Here is a 14,161-nt window from a genome sequence, read left to right as displayed (position 1 = left end):
TATTAATTTAACTAAACACTTTAAAAAATTTAAAAATTAATAAAAACACCTTCACTCATCTATATATATTAAATTGTTATCACCACCATTGAAAGATAGTCGAAATTTGATGTAATAATACACTATCGATTGAATTTAGTTGGTTATATCCCGATTTAGCTTTTTTCGATTAAATCCACTGTGAATCTACTCGAAAAATATTAAATCTACGACCAAAGATCTGGTCGTTGATCGTCAACGACAACCAAGATATTGCTGTCGTTGACCATCAATGATGATCATATTTTTTGTCGTCGCTGACTATTAAACTTAATCAGATCTGACTATAGATTTGACATTTTTCTGTTAGATTCACGATAGATGTGACTTTTTTTTTGTCAGATCTACTATGGATCTAGTCGAAAAAAGTCATATCGGTGCATAATTAGTTAGCTTCAATCGATCGTGCACTATTATGGTGACTGTCGATCACCCTCTAACATCAATAATTGGTTGTTGATATTTAATAGGAAAATGAGAGTGTTTTTGTTAATGTTTAATATTTTATTATAAAGGTATTTAACTAAATTAAGAGACTAAGTAGAGTTTTTATTAATATTTAAATCTTACTCGTAATTCAATTTATCAGAAACCCTACCTCGTAAAACAAACACACTAAAAAAATGAGCAGTCGCACTAGGACACAAAATGAAATGAATCTGGACGCTTTCAGGCGATCATTAAAATTAAGATCTGATTTGGAAACTAATCAAGGGCTAATGTCAGTGTTACTTCGGTAATTACATACTACAGGCAGTACCATAAATACCCGTCTCACTTGTCTTTCAAGATACAAAATTTGTCCATTGCTCGGAGAACGGAACAGAAACGAAAGGTTTTCGGAGTTTGAAACGGGCATTTCAGTTATGGCAACGAAGAGCAAGATTCTGTTGATCGGAGGGACTGGATATATCGGAAAATTCATCGTGGAAGCGAGCGCAAAAGCCAGTCATCCGACGTTTGTACTCGTTAGAGAGGCCACTCTTTCTAACCCTGACAAATCCAAGATCATCGAGAATTTCAAGAGCCTCGGCGTCAATTTTATTTCCGTACGTAACGCTTTTTATCTTCTTTATTTTTCATTTCCCCCCCGATTTTTTCCTTGGCGCCGTTTGGTTGCCGATAAATTTCTGCGATGCATCGTATGGAAATCGAGATTTTCTTAATGGTTTTTTTCAATGAGTGGCGCGTGGTTTCGGAATTAAGTCTTGGAGAACAGAATCGGAATCTGCTTAATAATTAACAATTAATAAACAAATAATTTACTGTTAAGATGCTAATTTTTTATTGTTTATTTTATATTATTGTATCTGGTTTTATGCAGGGAGATTTATATAATCACGAGAGTTTGGTGAACGCGATTAAGCAAGTGGACGTGGTGATATCGACGGTGGGTCACGCTTTATTAGGTGATCAAGACAAGATTATCGCTGCCATTAAAGAAGCTGGAAACGTCAAGGTAAATTAATCTGTTTTCATTCTATCTGCTTCATCGATCTTTCTTCCATTTCTTAAACTACAGGGTGATGGCTTGTTCGCTTGAAGGTTTGTTTGGTGAGAATGAAAAGGGAGAGAAAATAAATTACAGAGTGCTTTTCAGTAAATTAATCTGTGTTTAAATCTATTTGCTTCATCGATCTTCTTTCCATTTCTTAAACTATATGGTTATATTGATGGCTTATTCGCTTGAACGTTTGTTTGGTAAGAATGAAAAAGTAGAGAAAATAAATTACAGAGTGCTATTCAGTATTATCCATGGCAGAAATTAGCTACAGCATTAGCAACTAATGGGCAGATTTTAGTATTCTTTTTCTTCTCAGTTTTTGTGTGTGAATGTTCAGAACCATAGATATATATACTCAGAATCATGAATATCTTAAAAGCTCTTGATTTAATCTGAATCTTGGATTCATAAGGCTGACTTATGACTAGTAGTATAACTTCATTGGATAAATGCATTTAATTGGAATTTTGTTGAACTCGAAGACTTGGTTAATTCTGAAAAATTGTTATGCTATCCAGAGATTCTTTCCTTCAGAATTTGGCAATGATGTTGATCGTGTTCACGCTGTCGAGCCAGCGAAAACAGCATTTGGGATAAAGGCTAACATCCGCCGCACTGTTGAGAAAGAAGGAATTCCATACACCTATGTAGCAAACAGTTTCTTTTCTGGCTACTTCCTTCCCTCTTTAGCACAGCCTGGAGCCACATCTCCCCCCAGGGATAAAGTGGTCATCTTAGGAGATGGAAATCCAAAAGGTAACAGTTAATCACATCAGCAGTGGGAATTTTTTCATACATTTACTTCTAATATATATTCTACATATGCGAGAGCTCTAGAAGTTTGGATCATGTTATGAATGCAACAGTATTTGATTAGTACTTGAGTACTGTAAAAGTAAGTTTGTGCTTTGTAATTGTGTGAGAAATATTTCTCAGGATTTACAAGCATTAGCATAATGAATTAACTATATCGCAAAAATTGTTAAATGAATCTAACCAGTTTCATCTTATGATTTTACACAGCAATTTTTAACAAGGAAGATGACATTGCAACCTATACCATCAGAGCAGTGGATGATCCAAGAACCTTGAACAAAGTCCTTTACATAAGACCTCCTGGCAACATTTACTCATTCAACGATCTCGTGTCTCTGTGGGAGAAAAAGATTGGCAAAACCCTCGAAAGGGTCTACGTATCCGAGGAGCAACTTCTGAAAAACATTCAAGGTTAGTGAAAAAAATACCAGACCTCAGATTTCTTTCTTATAAGAATGTCAAAGTTTAAGTTTGCTGATGACCTTTCTTACTATATATGTTTGCAGAGGCTCCGGTTCCTGTGAATGTGCTGTTATCTATCAACCACTCAGCCTTTGTGAAGGGAGACCATACCAACTTTGAGATTGACCCATCGTTTGGAGTTGAAGCCACAGCGCTTTATCCTGATGTCAAGTACACCACCGTGGATGAGTACCTCAATCAGTTTGTGTGAACCCATCTTTGTTTATCTGCAGGATCTTAACAAATAATGTGGTATATTATAGGCTTTTATGCTCAGTTTGCTTTCCTGTTTTTCCGTGTATTAAATGTATTTAGCAATAAATAAACTTAAATTCCCAAAGTTCGAGCTTGTGCCTTTTTTTTCACGCTATTACATGTGGTATCTGGAAAAACTGTCTAGGACCCACTAAAATTTGGACCAATGTTTTAAAACCCAATCCGGGGTGAATCCCAGCAAAATTGTGGGGTCCTAGGTTGATCGGTTTAACTCGGGTCCTAGGTTGATCGGTTTAACTGGTTTGATCGGCGGTCAAACTGATTGACAAAAACTTTTAAAATTCAGTGAATACACCCCTAAAAATTATATTACATCCCTATAAGTTTAAAATTTAGTAAACACACATTAAATACAAATCGGTTGGCAGCGGTGACACTTCAGATGCAACTCCAATTGTCCCTTAAGCCCATTCCCCTTGAAATATACCCAAGATCATTGATGTCGGCATCGGCATTCCAGATCAGATCTCATTGACGCTGGCATCAACAACCCTTCCCATAACCCAGAAATTACTCATCTCTTCCTTCTGACCAAAACCCATCTCACCCCACCCTCGTTAGCCTCTCCAATTGCCTGCAAAAGCCGGCTGTTGTCGCTACCAGTTTTGTTCGATTTTTGGTCGATTTACTCAACGAAAATCAAAGTCGTTACCACCATGGCATTCACTGGCAGTTTCTTTTCAAAAGCCCTAACATCCCGGTCGGCAATTGTTCACCGATCATCCTCCCAAATCTTAGGGTTTTGGGTGAATAGGAAAAACATAAACCCAACCCGTTGAAGCTTTCGGGTCTTGGTTAAACCGGTCGGGCTGGGCAGGTTTTAAAACAATGATTTAGACCTCAAATCGAATAACATCTGAGCCCATAAGCCTTAGTCAACTCACCATCATGCTCACGTCAATATGAACGTGCTGAAGCATAAATCTTCATCAATATTAGTCGGTATTCAGAACTAGTAAGATTGAAAAAGAAGAAAGAATTGATCGGAATTTCTTTAATGGCAATGAAAAGCAAGATTCTGATTATTGGTGGGACTGGATATATCGGGAAATTCATTGTGGAAGCGAGCGCGAAAGCTGGCCACCCCACATTTGTACTCGTGAGAGAGTCAACGCTTTCTAGTCCTTCTAAATCGGAAATCGTCGAGAATTTTAAGAGCCTCTCCGTCAATCTCCTAATCGTGAGTATAACTTTTCAGCAGTTAGAATTACTAACAATGTATTTCTAAGATGGTAACCTTTTCAATTTTTATGGCTATGCAGGGAGATTTGCAGGATCATGAGAGTTTGGTGAAAGCCATAAAGCAAGTGGAGGTGGTGATCTCAACTTTGTCTCGCGCTCAATTGGTAGATCAAGTCAAGATCATCGCTGCAATTAAAGAAGCTGGAAACGTTAAGGTAAGTTTAAGTTTAAGTTTAAGTCTCCCCCTGTTGGGCATTTGCCATATTCAATTTCGTCCAAGTTTACAGAACTTTGATGAACTCTTATGCAGAGATTCTTCCCTTCAGAATTTGGAAATGATGTTGATCGTGTCCATCCTGTTGAGCCAGCAAAAACAGCCTTTGCCACGAAGGCTAAAATCCGCCGACTTGTTGAGTCTGAAGGAATTCCATACACCTATGTATCTTGCAATGGTTTTGCTAACTCCTACCTTTCAAACTTCTCGCAGCCTGGAGCCACAGGGCCCCCAAGGGACAGTTTTCATCTTAGGAGATGGGAATCCGAAAGGTAAAAAGCAAATTAACGCAACACTTCATCAACATTTACTGGAGGTTAGAGTATGTGTAAATTGTCTTACAAAGCAGGGGTGGGCAGGTCCGGGTACCCGCCTAAATTCAAAGGAATGGAATCAGAACCGATCGATTCCTTGAATTTGGAACCGATCCAGTTACTAGAAGCTAGGAACCGGAACTTGAAACATTGGTTCCAGTTCCGAGTACCCATATTAATTCTAAGTACTGCACTACTTTTTAAAAAATGACAAATAAATCCTCTAAAAATTAAAATACACCCTCAACAGTTTACAAAATTATAATTCAATCTCAGTTCTTACCCATATCTTGGGTTCTAGTTCTAGTTCTGGTTTCTGAATTCTAGAATCGAAACCTATCCTGTGAGGGTCAGTTCTAGAGAGGAACCAGAACCTACTCTGTGATGGTTGATTCCGAACAGGAATTGGAACCGGAATCAGTATCTTGGGTACCTGCAACTTCTTGTTACAATTCTGATCAGTGCTTTTGCACACCCCTAAAATATAAAGAGCAGCAAAATGTTTGTGCTTTGCAATTGATGGATTTATGGTGCTTCAAGCATTTTACATGTTGATTCAATTTTTTTCCGCATAGCCCGGTTTGAATCTAACCAGTTTCGTCATACGATCTGACCTACAGTAATTTACAACAAGGAAGATGATGTCGCAACCTATACTATCAGTGCGGTGGATGATCCGAGAACCTTGAATAAAATCCTTTACATTAGACCCCCTGCCAACATTTACTCATTCAACGATCTTGTATCTCTGTGGGAAAAAAAGATTGGCAAAACCCTCGAAAGGATCTACATTTCAGAAGAGCAACTTCTGTTAAACATTCAAGGTAACTGAAAAACTTCTTCAAAGTGTTCACCAGTATCCAGCATGACTTTCATTGTAGAACCTCAGAATTCTCATAAGAATACCAAGTTTGATATTTGCTGGTCTATTTTCCTATGTTGCAGAAGCTGCACGTCCACGCAATGTGGTAGTAGCTATTGAGCACTCGGCCTTTGTGAAGGGAGATCATACCAACTTTGAGATTGAACCCTCATTTGGAGTTGAGGCCACGCAGCTTTATCCCGATGTCAAGTACACCACCGTGGACGAGTTCCTCAATCAGATTGTGTAACTCTTCTGCAGAATCTTGGCAAATTATTCGGTGGTTGGTGGATCCCAGATTTTATATTCAGTGCAAAATTGTTGTTGGCTTTCGTCGCTAATGCTGGTCTGCATTTTGTATCACATTGGCTTGTTTAATTTGTTTGTATGTTGGCATTGTGACAATATAGGCAAAGAAACAAACTAGGCTTTTCATGCTTCGTTTTGGTGAAAGCCTCGGGTCTCTCTATATCCAAAGGTATGAAACTAATCTCGATCAGGGATCGGGGCTCGGGCAAGTACCTCTGGGTGTAAGGTGTTTTCAATGCGATTCGAATCCCTGACATTACTAATAAAATTCGTCCCATTTGGACCCCAGTTATCAATTGGGTCACACCTCATGGGTAGTAGCATTATCATTCTACTTTCAAAGAAATCTTCGCAATCAAACATGTTATTAAGAAGTTTAAATTTCATCTTAAAACCTCAAATGATTTTATTCAAGCGATGGATGTCTTCACTTTTATGATGAAGAATCCTAACATAGTACAGATTTAACATATAAGAGTTTGTCACCTTTACAATATCATATCATTTTAGTCAACAATCTTGTGTGTTTTTCACAATTAAAATGAACTCTAAAACCAAATTAAAGAGGTTAATCAAATCTGAAGGGCAATTACGTCATTAAACATGGGCCACTGCTCTAAAGAACACAAGTTCACTTCTAAGGTTTAATAAGAAGGGGAAGAAAGCTCTGATTTTGATTGGAATTTCAGTAATGGCTACGAAAAGCAAGATTCTGATTATCGGTGGGACTGGATATATCGGGAAATTCATGGTGGAAGCGAGCGCGAAAGCCGGACACCCGACATTCGCGCTTGTGAGAGAGACAACTCTCGCTGGTCCCTCTAAAGCGAACATCGTCGAGAATTTCAAGAACCTCGCCGTCAATTTCCTTATCGTGGGTAACGCCTTTCAGTCTCTCTCTCTCTCTCTCTTCAATTTCCTTATCGTGGGTAACGCCTTTCAGTCTCTCTCTCTCTCTATCTCTCTCTTCGTTTTTCAATTTCCCGCCGATTTTTCTGTAGTTAGAATTTCTTGAATGAACAACTGTTTTTCTTATTCAGTTTCGAAATGGATAATTTATGCAGGGAGATGTGCACTATCACGAGAGTCTGGTGAATGCAATAAAGCAAGTGGACGTGGTTATATCAACGATATCTCGGGCTCAATTGGTTGATCAAGTCAAGATTATCGCTGCAATTAAAGAAGCTGGAAATGTTAAGGTAGTAAATGGGTATTTGCAGCATTCAATTCATCCAAGTTTACAGAATTTATACTATCAATCACTGAGGCATCTAGTAAGATTGGTTTTTCATGAACTCTGTAACTTGTTCTGGAAGTGTTTGATGTTATGCAGAGATTCTTCCCTTCAGAATTTGGAAATGATGTTGATCGTGTCCATCCTGTTGAGCCAGCGAAATCAGCCTTTGCCACAAAGGCTAAAATCCGTCGAATTGTTGAAGCTGAAGGAATTCCATACACCTATGTATCATCCAATTTTTTCGCTGACCACTACCTTTCCACCTTCTCACAGCCTGGAGCCATAGGTCCCCCGAGGGAAAAAGTGGTCATCTTAGGAGATGGGACTCCAAAAGGTAAAAGCAGATTGACTATAGGAATGCAGTAATAAATTTATCTTCTTTATATATAATACTAAGTGAGTTGGAGAAAGAATTTGAAGAAGCATGATTATAAGAGGCTAGAGTTGGTGTAAATTGTCATATAAACTATAAATGGCTGCAAAATATAAGTTCATGCTTTATTATTGATGTATTTCTGGTGTTTGAAGCATCTAGTATGATGATTTCAGTTTCCACAAAAGCATTGTTTGAATCTAACCAGTTTCATCATATGTTATGACCTACAGTAATTTATAACAAGGAAGATGATATTGCAACCTATACTATCAGGGCGGTGGATGATCCGAGAACCTTGAATAAAATCCTTTACATTAGACCCCCTTCCAACATTTACTCATTCAACGATCTTGTGTCTTTGTGGGAGAAAAAGATTGGAAAAACCCTTGAAAGGATCTACATTTCAGAGGAGCAACTTCTGAAAAATATTCAAGGTTAGTGAAAATGTCAATTTTTTTTATCATAGAAGAGATCATGGAAATCTCCCTCTCTAAACGTCTTTAAGTCGATAATAAAATTAACTGACTAATAGCAGTAAGTTAAACTTCTTCAAAGTCTTCGTCAATTCCATTAGTTTGAGTAGCCTCCAGCATGGCTTTCATTGCAAATCTCAGAATGCTCATAATAATCTCAAGTTTGATAATTGATATTCTATTTTCCCATGTTTCAGAGGCTGTGGCTTCACAGAATGTGATATTAGCTATTGAGCACTCAGCCTATGTGAAGGGAGATCATACCAACTTTGAGATTGAACCATCATTTGGAGTTGAGGCTACGCAGCTTTATCCTGATGTCAACTACACCACTGTGGATGAGTACCTTAATCGGCTTGTGTAAGTCTTCGATCTGGAGCTGCAGAGTCCTGGCAAATTAATGGGTGGTTGTGGATCCCAGATTCCATATAAAGTTCAATTTGTTTTGTATGTTTAACAATAATTGATGTAACAATCAATAAACAAAGTTGAAATACCAATTTTATTCCAAGTAGAGACTCAGATCATACTCTCATCTGTTTTGTACAGATAACTGAGCATAAATTGGATCAACTGAAACTTCATCAATTTTTAGCTTTAATTCAACAGGCTACAACAAACTATTAATAGTTAAAACATGTATAAGGTGAAATAACCAAAATCTTTCTGAACTTTGAGAGTTCAGTCATGAGTTACTCATCTTTTTATCCTCTGTTTCCCTTCTTTCCCTTCTTTGTTGAAGCTTTTACAGATCCTTTACCTTTCTGTACCTTTGCATTTTTTCCCTTCTTCGAGCCGCCTTTCCCTCCCTTGCCTGACCCACGTGTCCTTGCATCTTTTTTCATCCGGCGATCAACAACAACTTTACCCTTCCCACCCTTGACTTGAACTCCTTTCTTTGCAACCACATATTCCTTTTGAGGCCTTTTGGGCGCAGCTTTCTTGTATAATTGTTCAATTTGTTTTCTCTTTGAACGGTCATTAATTTCTGTCTGGTCTGATATAATGTTTGCCGTCTTGCGAATCTTCTCAAGTTTCCTCATGGCAACTCGCTTCTTTCGGGCTTTGGCCTCTGCAACCTTCTTAGCAGGCCGAGCATTGATTTCTTTGAACTGTGCTTTCATTGCGGCAATCTCCTCCTTGGTAATGGGTTTAATTGCTTGGCGATGCCTCCGTTCCTCGTCCAAAAACCATTCAGGTAAGTCCTCATCATCAAACATGTACTTATTGTAAGCATCATCAAGCATCTGCTCCCTTTGTTTTTTCCTCAGCATCTTCTTTGCACAAGCCAATATCTCAGCTTTTGTGTCAACATCTTCATCCTCTGACTCATCAGAGGATGAGTCATCACTAGAATCTGTAGCTGGAGCAGGGACTATCTCAAAGTCATCTTCCGCCTTGGATGATTGGACATGAGCATTAGTGGAACCTGCAGTATCCTTTACTACCTTTTCCTTCGCCTTTTGAGGGATGGAGTGTTTTTCCTTCGGCCTATCTACCTGCATTTCGTCTTCGCTGTCAGATTTCCCCAAATCTCCCTCCTCTACAGCTTCAGCAAAAATGTCCTGACTAAACCACTTATTCTTAATTTCCTCCTGTGTTGGCATACCCTCATCAAGTGGTACCATTAGAGGATTTGCATCATGATCACCCTGATCTTTTTCTGAATCATAATCAGCCTGACCAATTTCGTCATCATTCCCATCCTGACCATCCAAAATGAAGAGATGAATATGTAATCACCAAAAGTATTATGCCTAAAAAGAATGCCATGCCTAATATTTTCACAGCCACAAGCAATAACAACAGGACCCATATTCAAGCACTCATCCACCCATGGTATAATGAATTATGTTACACTAAAATGGGAGAAAAGAAGACTGAACGCTCCAAGATCATTGAGAGAGTCGGTAATATAGTGAGGATGCTAAGCCACGAGGGCAACTCAAGATTTCACTCCCTAAGTCAGAAGAGCACATAATAGCAAAACGAAAAAGGGAAAAACAAACATGCACCCAGCCTGCATACAGATATACATTTAGAACACTCCAAAAGCTACATACCTCCATAAGTTGGTCCTGTTGGGCATAGGCTTGTTTAGCACGCTTCCGATGTTTTGAACTTCCCCCTTTCTTGGCCACATAGCTTTCATAAGCTTGATCGAGAATCTCTTCCAATTGTTCATCATATCTAAACATCAGGAAATGTAATTTAAATACAGAGACTTATGGTTGTACCAATTACATGCTTAAGTAGATAGGGACTTTAATGAAGAAATAAAAGGAATTACCTTCTGCGTTCTTCATCAGAGTCCATATCACTGGAAGAGTAATCTTGAGTTGTCTTCTTGATTCTTTCATCTTCACTGTCCCCCAAATCAGCATTCTCATCATCGCCATCATCATATTGAGTGGAATCGACAGCAACAAGATCTTTCTTACCCTAAAGAACCATCATCAAGTTTAACCAAGAATGAGCCAATACCAATGTTATAGTGTTGGATATGATTAAGAAATTAAATTTGTGACAAAAGCAAAGATTAACTTTTTCAGGCTACCTTCAATGGGAAATTGTCCCATCTAGCCATTAAATCACAAGAGAGTAAAAAAGTAAAATGGTTAAGTGGGCTCTAATGTTCAATTCATACAAACACCAACAAGGTAGCGTAGAAGATAACACTATTCATTGCAAAATCAGAATCTATTCACAAGACAATCATACAAAAGAAAGAAAATGAAGAGAAGTGAAACCCTACTTTGATGGAAGATAGAGAAAATAACTCGTGATCAATGTAATCATCTTGCATAACATCTACTTGCATCCCAGTCGCTTTTCGTGCCTTGTCCTGGAACATCCAGAGACAGGAAAACAAGAAACAAGTCAAAAACGCATACCAATAGAAGAGTATGAATAAGAGCATGCCATGAATTCAAATTCGAATTCAAAATTACAAAGACTAAATAAGTGCCACTGAGACCATAAATATTAAAACTAAATTCATAAATAAGTTATTTCAGATATAACATAAACAAGTTATTTCAGATATAACATCTGTGATGGAGTCCCCAAAGAGTTGATTCCCAATTTCTCAGGAAAGGCTTAGTGACTCATCCCGGCCCCTGAGGTGTAAAGGACATAAATTATGGATTTCTAGCTCGAGTTTCTTGAATTGATAAACCATTTTAAAGATTCTTTACCAAAATTCTTTTATATAAGAAAGCAAAATTGCTCAAGCATAGGAGTACTCCTGAACCTCAGTAGAGCCCTGCCATGGTGCCACCCATATTTATCAGATGCACAATTCTTGAAACTTGACAATTTACAGATTTACAAATTATTTCCTTGTGTTCATGTTAATGTTCAAGGACAAAAAACAGTCTGTTGAAGTTAAGAAAAGTAACAACAGAAAGGTATTTCAATTAATCCAACTTTACAATAAAGAATTTGCTTCGCATCTTCAAACATTATTCAGATATGTACATTTGTATGTGTGTGCATGAAACAAAGGGGAAGTTTACCACAAGAAAACCAACCTTAGCCATTTTTTTTGCAAGAAGCTTCTTTTCTCGTTTCTTTTTGCGCTCCATGGCATTTGTCAGCTCCTCCATTTCATTGAGTACTCTCTCATCTTCGTCCTCAATTTCGACATTACTAGGAGTTGGCGTGGCCACCTTTTGTGAAAGAGATAAAGCCTTTCTTAAGTGCATACGCCACCTACATGACAAAATATAAATTAAACTCAAATCTAAAATGATAATATTATTATGATCAGAAAGTGTTTTATACAATATAAATGTCTATCTACAAATGACATCTATTGCATGCATCACACAAACCAAAACATTTTTATAGTTTTCTTCCTTCTTTGGCATTAAAATCTGACTATGTAATAAACAAATAAAAGGTATGCATGTTCTCTTACTTCAATAGATGCTTGAAATCTTGCTTTCCCAAGACACGCAAATCATCGCATAGAGCTTTAACCTAGCCAGCAAGTAGATTTACAACAGTTAAAACCTATATAGAATGACAATAAAAGATCAACAGTAGATCATCGCATAGAGCTTTAACCTAGCCAGCAAGTAGATTTACAACAGTTAAAACCTATATAGAATGATAATAAAAGATCAACAGTAGAACAACATCAGGATGAATGTGATAAAAACCTCTTCTGTTGTCAATTCATGATCTATGATGGCCAAACAGGATGGATCCTCAAAGGATATGGAAGTAACTGAACCAAGAATCTCAAGAGGATTATTGGACCAAATGAAATCTGCAGCTGAAGAAACTTTCCTCACAATTGACTCTCCATCTTCATATCTGTAATAGGATTTCGATTAGTAACAACCAATAAGTAGATAGACAGTTAATTAATGCAGACACATTGCACAAAGACAACATTGTTTAAAATACCAAATTGTTCATGTGCCACAGGAATAATTTCTGAAAATTCATCAAGAAAGCAAAGAAAAAGAAAAAAGTTTACCCATCACGATGTCTTTTTTGCTTTGTTCCTCTTAGTACATCCACCACCTACATCAATAATTCATACAAACAAGATAACAAATAATAAGAAAACGAACACATAAATTAAAAGGAAAAAAAAAATTTAGGGTCATTTTTTCCCACAACTTCATAATGCAACTTACCTTGCGCTGGGGTTCTATAGACCCCTGAAACAAATGTTTCACATCAAGAAGACGAGGATCAATTTTTGCAGGAGCCTTGTACCTTAAACCCAATACGTATATCTCAGCTGATGCTGATCGACTAGCTGCTGGTTTATCCACCTCAACCTTCTCAAATAACTGTACAGCAAAGCCAAGATCAGGAAAAAAAAAATGGCTACACAGTATATGAACTACATTTAATCAAAAAACAAAAAAATAAATATAAACAATATATCACCTGCTTGAGGCAGTATACGACAGAACTGTAATCTTGTGACCTGAAAACCTAACAAAAAATAAATAAATAAATAAACAAACATTCAGCATTAAGTATAATAAAAGTTGTGACAAGATAAACCCATTTCCCCATCAAACAAACAAAAACTAAATATTAATATAGCATACTTAATATCACCATTCTTATAACCCAGAAATACCTCAACCCAATTAGTGAACTCAAGTTTGAAATTGAGCCCATCTAATCCTGTAAATCAAATATTTGCTATATTAACCCCATTTCTAATAAATTAATACAACCTATAACACCAACAAACAAATAAATCAATCAAATACTACAAAAATGCGCTAAACCTATCATAATTAATTAATTAAAGCAAAATAATTTTTTTCTTTAAGGACGCCACAAACTTTTGTAATCCTACAAAGCACATACTTGGTATTGATACGCTAGCTCTTAGAAGTAACACAACAGATAGCACCAACTAACCCATCAATCAAATACTACAGAAAAACTCATAAACCCAAAACAAAGCAAAACAGAGGTTTCTTTTTAAAAAGCACATACTTTAGTAACAAAAGTTCCCTTAGGAGCCAAGAACTGAGTGGCCAGCTTAACAGAATCAATAACCAAAGCGTTCTGGCTCATAGCCTCCTGAGACCAAGCTCCACCAACATTAGGCGACCCATCATGCAAAACCAAATCAAAAGCTCTAACTCCATGCTCTTCCATCACCTTCTTCACTCTACTTCTACACTCAGGCTTTGTTATATCCTGCTCCAAAGAGATAGCGCCACGTATGGGGGCAATGGGCACCAAGTCCAGGCCCAGAACAAGGCTGCCCACGGGCACCCGCTGCACCGCCACCTGCATCCACCCGCCTGGGGCGGCGCAAAGGTCGAGGACCGCGTGTGAAGAGCGGAGGAAGGAAAATTTGGTTTCGAGCTGAACGAGTTTCCATGAAGCTCGAGATCTATAGCCGTGTTCTTTGGCTAAACGGTAGTATTTATCCAAACGATGCTTACCCTTTACTTTGCCCATTTTGCTAGAGACGGAGGTGGAGAGAAGAAAGAGAAGAGTTGGTGAAATTTAGAATATATAAACCCCACCCTCAACTGGAAGATTA

The 14,161-nt window shown here is 37.7% G+C and overlaps 3 protein-coding genes and 1 pseudogene across 3 annotated transcripts; 3 read left to right on the top strand and 1 right to left on the bottom strand.

Annotated features, from left to right (window-relative positions):
- Positions 1-815: 815 nt before the first annotated feature.
- On the top strand, positions 816-3,073 carry LOC116129480 (phenylcoumaran benzylic ether reductase Pyrc5). The gene is made up of 5 exons (XM_031415222.1): positions 816-1,088; positions 1,364-1,498; positions 2,062-2,299; positions 2,567-2,770; positions 2,866-3,073. The coding sequence occupies exons 1-5, from the start codon at positions 906-908 to the stop codon at positions 3,030-3,032; spliced, it is 927 nt and encodes a 308-aa protein (XP_031271082.1). The 5' UTR covers positions 816-905; the 3' UTR covers positions 3,033-3,073.
- An 894-nt stretch (positions 3,074-3,967) lies between these two features.
- Positions 3,968-6,238, top strand: LOC116129433 (annotated as a pseudogene).
- Positions 6,239-6,538: 300 nt separating this feature from the next.
- Positions 6,539-8,730, top strand: LOC116129431 (phenylcoumaran benzylic ether reductase POP1-like). Its single transcript, XM_031415168.1, has 5 exons — positions 6,539-6,912; positions 7,103-7,237; positions 7,372-7,609; positions 7,882-8,085; positions 8,322-8,730. The coding sequence occupies exons 1-5, from the start codon at positions 6,730-6,732 to the stop codon at positions 8,486-8,488; spliced, it is 927 nt and encodes a 308-aa protein (XP_031271028.1). The 5' UTR covers positions 6,539-6,729; the 3' UTR covers positions 8,489-8,730.
- Positions 8,604-14,158, bottom strand: LOC116129430 (adoMet-dependent rRNA methyltransferase spb1). The gene is made up of 11 exons (XM_031415167.1): positions 13,603-14,158; positions 13,036-13,083; positions 12,777-12,935; positions 12,614-12,660; positions 12,291-12,447; positions 12,047-12,108; positions 11,658-11,838; positions 10,880-10,969; positions 10,415-10,566; positions 10,188-10,314; positions 8,604-9,830 (listed from the first exon to the last, which is right to left on the bottom strand). Exons 1-11 carry the CDS (start codon positions 14,074-14,076, stop codon positions 8,829-8,831), a joined length of 2,499 nt encoding a protein of 832 aa, XP_031271027.1. The 5' UTR covers positions 14,077-14,158; the 3' UTR covers positions 8,604-8,828.
- Between the last annotated feature and the right edge of the window lie 3 nt (positions 14,159-14,161).

Source organism: Pistacia vera, unplaced genomic scaffold, assembly GCF_008641045.1.
Source record: "Pistacia vera cultivar Batoury unplaced genomic scaffold, PisVer_v2 Contig212, whole genome shotgun sequence".
In the NCBI taxonomy this organism is placed as follows: domain Eukaryota; kingdom Viridiplantae; phylum Streptophyta; class Magnoliopsida; order Sapindales; family Anacardiaceae; genus Pistacia; species Pistacia vera.
The sequence above is the reverse complement of the archived record's forward strand: the minus strand, read 5'-3'. Positions and strand labels throughout refer to the sequence as shown.